The sequence below is a fragment of the Buteo buteo genome, chromosome 1, assembly GCF_964188355.1.
Source record: "Buteo buteo chromosome 1, bButBut1.hap1.1, whole genome shotgun sequence".
NCBI lineage: Eukaryota > Metazoa > Chordata > Aves > Accipitriformes > Accipitridae > Buteo > Buteo buteo.
Window position 1 is genome coordinate 53,911,087 of NC_134171.1, and position 12,468 is coordinate 53,923,554.

General features: G+C 40.6%; 1 protein-coding gene across 1 annotated transcript in view; it reads left to right on the forward strand.

Moving 5' to 3' along the window:
- Nucleotides 1–12,468, forward strand: part of BMPR1B (bone morphogenetic protein receptor type 1B) — an 81,674-nt gene that overhangs the window by 64,736 nt on the left and 4,470 nt on the right. The window contains exons 6-10 of the mRNA XM_075030839.1: nucleotides 251–389; nucleotides 5,624–5,816; nucleotides 6,235–6,532; nucleotides 8,876–9,051; nucleotides 10,437–10,567. Of these exons, the coding sequence (XP_074886940.1) occupies nucleotides 251–389; nucleotides 5,624–5,816; nucleotides 6,235–6,532; nucleotides 8,876–9,051; nucleotides 10,437–10,567 (937 nt within the window). The remainder of the gene's footprint in view (nucleotides 1–250; nucleotides 390–5,623; nucleotides 5,817–6,234; nucleotides 6,533–8,875; nucleotides 9,052–10,436; nucleotides 10,568–12,468) is intronic.

Consider the following 12,468-nt stretch of genomic DNA (forward strand, 5'->3'; position numbering starts at 1 on the left):
ACATTTGGTTGCTTTGCAAACTTACACCAGATTGCCTGGTCTTTGTGTTTTATACTTAGAGTTTTGATGCTGAAAACAGTTGCTAAAAATAAAATAGAAAATTTTGGGCAGCCAGTCCAGCATATTCCTCAGGGAAGCAGAGGAAGCTGTGAGTCTATAAAGGAAGCAAATGTGAAGGACAATGTGCGTTATTCATTGCACATGTGTTCATCGTATTCAAAGCTAATTTCACTTTCATGTAAAACGGCAGATACAAACGCCAAGAGACGAGGCCCCGCTACAGCATCGGGCTGGAGCAGGATGAGACCTACATTCCCCCTGGAGAGTCCCTGAAGGATTTGATCGAGCAGTCCCAGAGCTCAGGGAGCGGCTCCGGGCTCCCTCTCCTGGTAAGGAAGCGATATTATTTTAATGCAAGTTTAAAAGGCAAAAATGAGTAGAGGGAGAAGTCTAAATGAGGCACAAGAAATTACATTTCTGTGTCCTCAGTTGTTGTTTTAGGTTTTTTTCCTCTCCCAGAAATGATAAGGATTTAAGCTGGAGAACAACTGCTTTAGAAGCAGGAGACTTTTTTTCATGGAGACTAAGTGAAAAAAGCCTAGGTTTTTTTTTACCTCAGCTCTTTTCTTAGTTTAGGTACCATAGGGTAAGTACAGGCTAATAGAGCTCACAGAAACTCATCAGGATTTACCCCAGTGTACAGGACAGCATCTGGCCCACTGATCTTATTTTATTGCTTTTTATGTGCAATACACAATAGCATTTCAAACACTGACACATCGTCTTTATGTAAAGGGAACTGTAATTCATCAAACCTGGAACCTTTTTATGTGTAGACTTCACTTTACATTCAGAAGTCAAGAGCGAATTATTTTTCCTTGTAGTGTGGCAATCTCAAAGGCTAAAGGCACAGAGATGGAGTTTGTGTTTATTTCTGAACTGACTCCAGGATGGCTGAGCCCCCTGAGCTCACCTGCTGAAAAGGCAGAAGTTTTACCTTCTGTGGCAAAACAGTTCTGTTCACCAGGGGTTTTTGTTTCTGGGAGTCATCATTGCTTTTTAGCACTGAAAAAAAAAAGGCAGGTTACTTATTTAAAACACTGCCTCTGACAAAATGAATTCGATTTCATTTTCATTTTTCAGAGATGATATGTCTCTCCTGTCTCCTAAACCTATTTGTCTGTAGTGATCCTATTACTGTAGATGTTGTCCAGTTTCCAAGTACTATGTACTATCTATCTGGTTTTTGCTCACACATCTTTTTTCTACACCCTAAAGAAGAAATAAAATGGGAAATTTTATAATTTCTTAAAATGAAGCAACAGGCTGAGTGGTTGGTGAAAATCTGACTAAACTCAGTTTTTTCTCACAGGAGTAAATACTTAGAGTCCCATTTAAATAAAGAGCTGACTTTTTAAAAAATCCAGTGTTCTGACAATTAACAAAGCTATTGAGAAAAAAAGCCAAGCTGCCAAGTGGGTGCTGTGACTAGTACTGAGCATGGAAAACCCATGGTTATTTTCCTCTGTTGGGAGAAACTTCATCATTTAAGTCTAGGCTTTAAGAAAGCTCTGTCATATCCCATATCAGTGTCCCTCTAGAAGCCATGAAAGGGAAGGGACCATGCTTACAATTTAGGACCATTCCTAATGAGTGCTTTCACTTGATTTAGTTGTGAGGGGTTCTTGCTTTTTTTGCTTTATTTTTTTGCATATTTTTGCATAACACCTGCCACATCAGGGTCTTGGTCTGTGCTTGGTGCTCCTACCTGTTACAGTGACAGAAATAATAATTTAAAGCAAACACAAGGAACTTGGTGGTTGTTCTCTGAGAGGATGTGTTTCCAGCAGCCCACGTGGGTAGCAGGTGCCCTGGGGCATCTCGTAGCAGTGCATGGCTCAATACTTCATTCCAGGATGCCCTTGAGACAAAAAAGCTGGAGCAACGCTGGTTGTGACTGCTTGTGCTTTATGCCTTCCTCTGTCCCAGTGAGCTAGTTGAAGATGGGATCTGTGGTCTTACTGATGTCCCCAGGTCTACTCTTGCGGTGGACAGAAAAACTAACTTCTGCTAATTAACTGCTGTAATGGCCGAGGTGGCATCCCAACTGGGTTGTTGCTCAGTAACTCCCAGAGCTGTGCTGGTGCTCCGTAAAGCAGAAACCATCCTGTCTTCTGCCAGTCCTCCTCTCTCAAGCCTGGAGACTTTGCAGCCACTGGACCAAGTGTTCTTCCTGAAGGCACTCTTTCCCCTCTCTCTTTGCCTATGAAAATGCATATGTTTTTCTCCCAGACTTTCCCTTTAGGTAGTGATTTTCTGTGGAAGAGAAGAAAAACGAGAGCTATAATGAATCTTGCACTTGGTAATAGATGTTTGCTGCATTACCCAGACAGCTACAACCGCTACAGGCTCACTAGAAATGCACAGATTAATACCTCTGGGCCCATGCCTGAGACAAGTATATAGAGAGCGCCTGGCAATAATGCTCTAGACTTTATTGCGGAAGAGTTTATTTTTAACTGTATTATTTCTTACGCAAAGACCGAAATATCCAGAGTTATTATTTCAGGAAAGTAAGCTGCAAATTTATTACAAAATGTCACTTTATGCTAAACAGTAATGTTTTCCTTCTGTGCAGAACATTTATTTTAATGGGTACAAATATTATACCAAAACCAAGCATTAACCAAGATTTTATCGATACTTTGACATTCAGCAAGCGTTCTTTCTCCTGACCTGTTCGTACCTCTGACAGAAAAGTTTGCTGCAGGTCAAATGCTGCCAATCAAATTTTAAACCAAGAAAAAAATAAAGTGAGTTGTAAATAAAAGCTTTGAGCCAACAAACTGGGGTGCACAATCACGTCTGTGCAAGCAAGGGGATCCCCATTGGCCTTGACAAAGCAAGAAGTGTAGGCAAAGCTGTTGGCCCTGTGAATCCACATACAAAATCGGGGAAGGAGACTGGATGCTGGGGACGCTTATTTCAGTGGTCTGTATGAAGAGTTTGCTGAATTACAGTTTGGTCTCTACCTTTTCACGTATTTTTTTCCTAATTCCTCTTCCAATGAATTTCGCTTTTCAAGGGACTGCATCCCAGCCATAAGTATGGAGTTCTCTGTTCAAAATATTGAAGTTACAAAAGGTTGGTTTGTCTGAATTTTAATCTGCAGTAGCTGAACACATTTAGCTGAACATCAGAAAAACAGAATGCAGAAAGTAGAAATGGTTGGTAACTGGATTGATTCCAGTCAGGAAGAGGAAACAAAGGGCCATGTAACCTTACCTGGCTGCTCACAGAGCTCAAGCAGCAAAATATACAGGTTTGAAAAGAAATAAAAAACCCCCAACCCCACACAGTGTAAATAATTCACATGAACACATCATTCAGCATGCTTATGAAATCAGTTCATCCAACAATTTTGATTAACTGATTTGTTTTGGAAATTGTAATCAGTTTATGATTCAAGAAAGGGCTAAATTCCTTAAAATAAAATAAATTGTTCATAGGAAATCGTTTGACCAGTTCTAGCAAGAGGAAACCAGGTTAAGGCCCTTCACATAGTATTCTGCCGCCTGAAAACCCATAACAGAAATGTGTTTTTCATTTTCTTAATGTAATTTAATAAGGAACTTTTCATCATTAAGTATTGTAATTCCATGTACTTTATGATGCCATTACATATATTTACACAAATTAAGTTATTTGATATAACTGCATTATTGTTCAGGATGCATTTTTAAAATGGGCAAAATAGAAAGCAACAATGCTAAAATGACATTACAAAATGTTACAGCAAAATACCAATGTAATATAACTATTGTTCAATTACTACATGAAAGTATAAAAGAAAATAAATCAATTTTAAAAATTAAGGCTAATCTGTGTTCTTGGCTTTCACTGATGTTAAAAAATAACAGCACTGAAGCCACCATCTTGGAAGTCTAATAATACATTGCAGGGCTGAAAAAATGGAATTCTGTTTAAATGACAGAAGAAGAAAGCTGGGACTTTTGAAATAGCTTTGCATAAATGCTACTGTATGTTTTTCTTCTTTAAATTGTTTAATATGAAAAGCAGTAATTTACGTACAAAATAAATGGTAATAGACCTTACCTAATAGATTTTGAGTTTGTCTTTGGACATATGTTCATGCTGCAGCGGGATTGTGGCAGTCCTGCTCTGCATTACCAAACTGGTAGTTTACATTGGACCTCCCAGGGAGAACAAAGGAAGCAAATGATTTTAAAATCAAGTTGTAATAATTTCTGTCAGCCAAGACAGATTGTATTTGGGCCTACATGAAATGCATATGATTTCACAGGTATTCAGGCAGTGCACTGCAATAAACTGCTTGAAATTTGTATGTGGATGGTGGCAAAACTGAGAGACCTCGAGTTTGCACTTGTCCAAGTTTTGCCAGTTCCTTGGGCCAGGTGAAAAACCCCTTGCATTGGAGGCTATAAAGTTATTTTCTTTCAAAGTCTTGTAAAATCCTACCAAACCAAAAATCATTAGCTGTGGATTGAACTGGCAATACTGTAACACAAAAGGGTGACATTTTAATCTCCTGTTACACTAGTGTGAGGCTGAGTTGACCATGAACACCAGTGGGTTGTGTTGCAGCATCTACTTGAGTTTTTATTTGTGAACTTTTAAAAATACATGATCTGCGGAAATGCTCAAATCCTATGAGAATATATTAGTCTCCATTTGTCCAAGATTTTTTGTAGTCATAAAAGCTTGTTAAATGTAGAATCAGTCCATCTGCTACATGGGGTCTGCCATCCTTATGAAGGGTATCTCTGCAATGCTGCTGAGTACATTGAACTTCTGCTACAGATGCACAAATGGTTTGACTTTAGCATCAGTTTGCAGTATAGCCACTGGCAAAGCTGGTATGGACACTAGAAAAGGCAGATTTAAAGCTGTGCTTCCATATCTTTGGAAAAAAATTCTTACTTTTTATTGCTATGTGATGATGATTATCAAAATTAATGTGGGCACTTTCTAACACCAAATTTGTATTTTGAAATTATTAGGCATGGTATTCTCAAGGAAGGTGATAAGAAGCTGCTCTCAGTAATTCTGCTAGTTTTAGGGCGATGATATGCTTTTGGCTCTTGTGAGCCCTAACCTTGAGTCTCAACGGTGTTGAGTATGTAACGAACATCCCCGTTTTAATTAAAAATGTGTTACCTACTCTTTTGGAATTTGATTTGCGTTGGGGTGACCAGCAGTGTTTTCTGTCGAAGCTTTTCCAAAAATAACAAAAAAATTTCCACAAAATGGCAACCTCCCACAGGAAAATAAAAATTTCAAGGTTAGTAGTCAAATGTTTCCTTCACACAGACTGATTTACTTTCTTGAGAGGCCACAGTGCGTTTTGGGAATGTATGGAAAGGCATCTTCACAGTGGCAGGAATGGCCTCACTCACACTGCGTCCTGGGGGAAACGGGGAGCATCCGCATTGTGGAGCTTTGCCGAAATCCACGTTGCGATGGTTGTGTATTCCCCTTTCCACTGGGCTTGTTGTGTGGGGAGGAGACACAGAAGGAGGGAGGTGAATGCAGAAGGTATCTGTGGAGCAAGTTGGAACCCCCCCATCTTGGCATTTCACAGGTTCAAAGGACCATCGCAAAACAGATTCAGATGGTAAAGCAGATTGGAAAAGGTCGCTATGGAGAAGTCTGGATGGGAAAGTGGCGTGGTGAAAAGGTAGCCGTGAAAGTGTTTTTTACCACAGAGGAGGCCAGCTGGTTCAGAGAAACAGAAATCTATCAGACTGTCCTGATGAGGCATGAAAATATTCTTGGTGAGTGACATTAAAGAGAATTATTTGATAGTGTACATGTTTCTTAAGTTTAGTAATTTTGTATTCGCTCTTGTCTGATGCCCTTTCCTATGTGCTTTGTTACCTGCTGTGCTCTGCAATTAGCCACCCAGCACTTTTCAAAAGAAAGACGTTTCAAGGATTACTGAAATATAAATAAAAGTTAAAAAATAGTGGGGTTTGGGGGCTGTTACTGCAAACACCACACATCTGTTTCTGCCACCTGGATTTCCATATCTGGGCTTTAAAGGCTAGAGGTGAGGCATAGTTCCATGAAAGTAAGATTAAAGAAATTAAATACGTTATTAAAATAAAACTATTGAAGTGGCTGACAGTCCAGAGTTCTGAGCAGTCAAAAAAAGCCCGAGAAGTACTAATTTGAAAATCTTCTTCTTTGCAGGATTCATTGCTGCAGACATTAAAGGTACAGGATCTTGGACCCAGCTGTATCTCATCACCGACTACCATGAGAACGGCTCACTTTATGATTATCTAAAATCTACTACCTTGGACACAAAAGCCATGTTAAAACTGGCTTACTCCTCCGTTAGTGGCTTGTGCCACCTGCACACTGAGATCTTCAGTACTCAGGGCAAACCCGCTATTGCCCACCGTGACCTCAAAAGTAAGAATATCCTGGTGAAAAAGAACGGCACCTGCTGTATAGCAGATTTGGGCTTGGCTGTTAAGTTTATCAGGTGAGTAGAAGTGAGGAGGGTGAGGAAGACTTGGTAAATCAGATGCAAACGCTGGTTTAGTTGTTGACTGAGCGAGCGTGCACGTGTGAGTTGGCGCCAGCAGTGTACGTGCATACCTTTCAGGCTACCCTTATCTGTACGTGAGGTGGGACTGCCTGTGTGGGTGAGAATGCCACGTAAACACATAATGCAGGTGTATAAATAGTCACTGTTTTATTATTGAGCACATTAGTAGCATTTGCATAAAAGTTTGGTTTTCATCACTTCTCCCCCTCAATAGCAATCTGAGTATTGCTGCCACATGCTAAAAGGACATAGCACTGGCAGGTTGGAGTCATGTCAGTAAACTTGTCGCTGAAGCTTTCGGGTTGTCTGATTGCAAGATAATTCACTCACAACTTACTATAGAATAATTCTAATCATTTGCACAAGTTTCTAATTGGTATTTATTGAAAAGCACCCCATTTGGGCTGCCTTTTGTTTCATTTCCTACAAATCAAATTGCCAAAGTACAGATTTGATTTTTGAAATGGCTTTTAAATTTGATTTTAAAAAAAATGGTTGTATGTTTAAACAACTTAGAGCATACAAGTAGGACTTACTCACTCCTGGGATTTGTAAAGGAGTCATCGCTGTCTGACAGCTCCATTCAAAAGGAGCTTGAGCTCTCAGCACTGGTCCTGCTGGTGGAGACATGAGTTAGGAAGTCTCTGATTTTTCTGCACACAGAAATGTGGCCATAGACTGAAGGTTTCCTTTTCAGAGGTCAGCTTTGAAACCATGCACTCCCTGAAGTATCAAAAAAGATTTTAAGAATTCTGTACAAATCTTGAACTGAAATTATTCAGAGTGTAAGGAAAAGCAGTTTTTGTGTGCTCTTCTTGCCATTCACTTATCTACCAGGTTTCTTGGTGAGGCTTTTCCTTCATGAACCTGACCTTTGTTTAGGAGATGAGAAGGAATATTTTTACTTTGAGGAACAGTGGCCTAGAAAACAACAACTTGGAAATACACTATTTGCTGTAGAAGTTTTGGGGAAGAAATTCACCCCTTGCAGATATACCTTGCCTGACAAGTACAGAGGAGCACACTGCTTAGGAATGAACTGAGAGGAACTAGGAACTACCAAGTGTTGCTATAAAAGAAGGTGAAATATGTATTCGTCACAGTCCAAATGGAATTTACATTACATACTCAGCTTGTTTTCATACTGAATCCTTCCTTAGATAGCATTTCTCAGGCAATGACCAGGAACAGAAAAAAGTAGTTGAAAGGGGTGTGCTCTGCTGAAGCTAATGAGTTTAGTAAAGTTCTCTGCATTTCTCATTTTATTTGAAATATTGGAAGACAGTGAAGGTCACTAGATTTATGTTACATTTTTGGAGGCATACAGAAATGCTACCAGCATATGTATGATTTAATGACTGTGTAGGTGACTGGTTGTACCTCGGGCTTGGCTTTTTTTTGTCATTTTTGTAACTGTAGGTGAAGAAAATTGCTGTAGGTGAAAAAAATTACAAAAGTTGTATAATTATTCTGTGAGATTTTGTTGCATCCATCACATTTAAAATGTTTACATTTTGAAGGTGGGGAAAGGGAAACAGACCTTTCTAAACAAACCACAATACATGCCATATATTAAACTTTTAAAAACATTAAAACTGATACAGCTGAATTTGAATTAATAAGAAAAAAAAATAAATCCAGTCACGTAATTAATAGGAATTTGCTACCTGTTAGATATACATTGTCTCTTCTGGTCAATGTGTGAGGTGTGACACATTTGTTTAGATTTTTTTGCACATTTACATCTGTATGTTTACACATCTTGTTGTGTAAAGGTTGGACAAACATAATGCATGCACAAAAAATAGTTATACTCATCTTCCTTGCAGATCTGATTTGCTACAGCTAAGTGATACTGCCCCAGCTATTTAGTGTCCTCCATTAATTGCTAAGAGTAAAGCTTTAGGTAGTGGAGTATGTTAAGAAAACAGCATTTAATGAAGATTTGATTGTTATCACCAGCATTAGAGCTCAGGCTAATGCTAATGAAATCTCGCAAATGTTACAGCATCCCTGTTGAGTCTTATCTCCATTGTGGTTCTGCATTTGAATGCTTAACATAGCCTCAGGCGGGTCAGTCTTTTAAGGAGGGTTGCCTTCACACTAAGAGGCTTTCCTTGTAAGAATTGTTCCATTAAGATTATGCATTACTTTTGACCTTGTTTGAGAATGGATGTGGTGTGAATTTAGTACTTCTCCCACTTAAATTGCTTTTCTTTTCAAGCCACTTTATTGCATGTTTGATGCCTTTTTTCCCCCCCTTCTTTTTCTTTATAGTGATACAAATGAGGTAGACATACCTCCAAATACCCGTGTAGGAACAAAACGCTATATGCCTCCTGAGGTGCTGGATGAAAGCTTGAATAGAAATCACTTTCAGTCGTACATCATGGCTGATATGTACAGTTTCGGACTCATCCTTTGGGAGATAGCAAGGAGATGTGTTTCAGGAGGTAAAGAGCTGGGAGATTGCTTTTAATTGTGTCAGTGAATTCCATTTATAACCCAAATCTTCCATTACATCCTTTTCTCTGGGCAATTGTTTTTACTGTAATAAACAAATGTGGATAAACCATACAGGTAACTCTCTTGATATCTGTTCTCTTGTTGAAACTTATTTTAGAGCATCAGCCAGTGCTATTTCAACAGCAAAGATTTAGACGGTATTTTAACGGCTTGTTTGAAAGCAGCAGATACCTGCACTGAAGAAGGAATATGGAACTCATTTGGGGGCCTTTTCCAATGGCAACACATTTTTGCTGGACTGGGGGTATTCAGCTATTTTAGCAGAAAGACAATAGTGCATTTTGCTAGAGTTGAATAGGAGGAGGAGGTCAAACAATTTGGGGGTATGCTGTGCCACTATTTAAAAGAAATAATCTGTTTACAAGACAAGTAGAAAAAAAACAGAGGCAAGTGGCACTTATTACATCGTTGGCATACCAGTGATGTGCTTCATTTCCTTCTGATATCAGGCATTCAAGCATGAGGACAGCAAAGGTAAAGCAATGCAGCCAGCTGCAGGCTCGGGGCATAGATCCATCCTCATACACGTAGGCTATGTGTGCTTTCTGCACGTAGAGCTCAGTGCAGTGCAAAAAATGATGGGTGTTATTACCTCTATTTTGCCACTGAGGAAAGTTAAATGCAGAGAAATGACTTGGCAGCCATTACGTGCCAGATTGGTAGCAAGTAAGAGTACAGCATGTCTCTCTCGGGTCTATGCTACCTTCACCAGACTTTATGGGTCTTTAAAGCCTGCAGTATTGTGCTGAATGCTCGCTCCATGCTTACCCTAGAGGAGCTGAATTTCACTGATGAGCAATGTGATGCCTGTGTTTACAAATTGGTAAAGTGTATTGCAATGATGTGACGTAAAATTTGTAATATTGTTGTCATCGTTGCTGTGCTCAAAGAACGGTACCTTGCCATGTTCTGAAAAGGCACAGAAATGCTCTTTAATATATACCAGGTCCACTGATAAGAAGGAGACCTAATTCAAGGTTAATTCTCTGCCAAATTACTCTGATACAGGCCCTATGCTAATAGTTCTTTCTGTGATAACTTACTGGAGATTGCTGGACTGGACAGCAGTGGTAGAAACTGTCTCACCAGGCACATAGCTATGCTTTCAGATTAAGATACCCAACCAGTCTTTACACAGCAATGGTTGCATTGGAACTTGACTGTGGAATAAACTTCTAGGGCAGTAATGTCCTTTTAAGGAGTAGTACATATAATTGTTGAACAGTATGGTCAATCTGTTATAAAATGAGAGGGGAAGAGGGTAGTGGAAGGTGTCTTCTGCAAGTGATGGGCAACTAATTGCTTCTTTCAGGAATAGTTGAAGAATACCAGCTTCCGTACCATGACCTTGTGCCCAGCGACCCCTCGTATGAGGACATGCGGGAGATTGTGTGCATCAAGAGACTACGCCCTTCATTCCCCAACAGATGGAGCAGTGATGAGGTATTATCCCTCTTAAAATGCAGCCTGTGTTTTTAATCAGAGTGAGTGAGTGAGATTGACCCAGTTCTGCATCATTTTGAGCAAGGAGGAGCTTTACCACTGGCGCTCACACCAGTCACAGTGTAGCAGGGCTTGGGAAGGAGCACGACCTTCTCGGATATCCCCACTGAAGGTTTCAGAACCCCAGAGACCATAGCCTACGATATTTGCAAGCGGGTTCCTTGTGTACTGTCTACCAGATCCCACAGCGATAGCAGGCTGTGCTCAGACCTTCTTAGTCTCTCTGTTTTCCTCTTGCACTCATTTTGCTTTCCACTCCCAGCATTAATAGCATTAAATCAATGGCTAGCCCAAAATTTTGAAAGAGAGATTATTTTGTAGTGTATAGTGCAGCGGCAGCATACTTGGTGTACTGGCAGCTGCTTCAGCATGATGTGTGGGCTGTAATTCCAACCTTTTCTTTTTTTTTTTTTAAGGAAGGAAGTATCTCCTATCTCTTTGAAATGAAATAAGCATACAGCTTTTTTGTGATCACGAGTGTGCAGGCTTGGAAACACGATTTTACTATGATTTTATGCTAATATGAGCACAAGATACTAAGTTGCACACTTACGGTATTGATATGCAATAGTACTGACCACAGCAGCTGGTCTGCACCGAGGAGCACCGATCGTTCACCCCTTTACATCTTACAGAAAACAGTGCTCATGTACCTCTCTGCATTTTAGCAAGCAAGGCTACAGGTATGGCTTTTCAGAGGAGACGTAGGATCCAGAAAATGCTTTCCAGAATAAAACGAGGAGGTGAGAGGGCTGGGGGAGAATCTGAACTCTCTCTGCTGAGCATCTGTAACAAAACAAAGTTGTGTTCATGGGATCAGAGTCAAACAGTTGAGGTACAGCAGGCAAACCTGCCGACTGCTCTCGAGATGCTATGGAGGAAGGGTCATTAATCATGTTAATTGGTACAGTTTAATGCTGTAAAGTTTTCTACCATTGGAGAAGACAGCTGCCATTTGGGAATAGCAGTGTGTAGATGAATATTCTGCAGGTAGGTTAAAGATTTAGGTGGCATGAGATGTAGGCAATTTGGGAATGTGAGGGAATAATAAAACAATCTCTTGGGGAAGCTTGAGGACTTGTGCAACAGCCAGTGTGGGAAGATCTAACTGAGACTTACCTGCCTCATCCTCTCCCTAGCCAAATCCCTCTGAGACTTCAGACCGGGAGTGGAAATACTGGAGGAAGCACTGTTAGTATTGATCCTGGGAAGGGCTTTTGTGTGGTGGCACGCGGTGTGTGTTTGGTCTGCTACCACACGTATCGAGGATCAGGGCGGGCTTGTTGAAATAACTGTTCTTGATTAATTGGTTAGCGTCATCAGTAATCCCACTTCAGGCATTCTAGCAATGAGAGGCAAACTTGTTAGTGCATAAAACCATGTGTATCACCAAAACGTGTTTATAAAAATTGGCATTAATCTGAAATGTATTAGGCTGGTCTAACCTTGCAGCTAACTGCTGGTGGTGTTTATGCTTAATGCCTTTGAGAGTCTGCACTGCTTCTGGGCCAGGAGCCTCATGAAAACGGAAAGCAAGTTGGGTGAGATGGGAAACTTCTCTTTTCCTGTTGTGGCAAGCAAATCTTCAGGCAGCGTAAATCTGTAGGCTGACGGGGTCGTCACCCAGCTGTGGTGGCTTACGTGGTGCTTCATGTTTGGAAGAAGGTGGTAGACATGGAGCAGGATGTATGCTCCTTTTCCAGGATGTCAAAGGCAATGCTGAGATGCTGGCAGCAAGAGAGTTGCTGCTGGGAGCTGGAGGAGGGTCTGACTATGTTTTGGAAGTGAGCAGGGGATGGAGCGGGACAGGGCAGAGCTGAGCCGGGTGCTCGCAGGCGGCT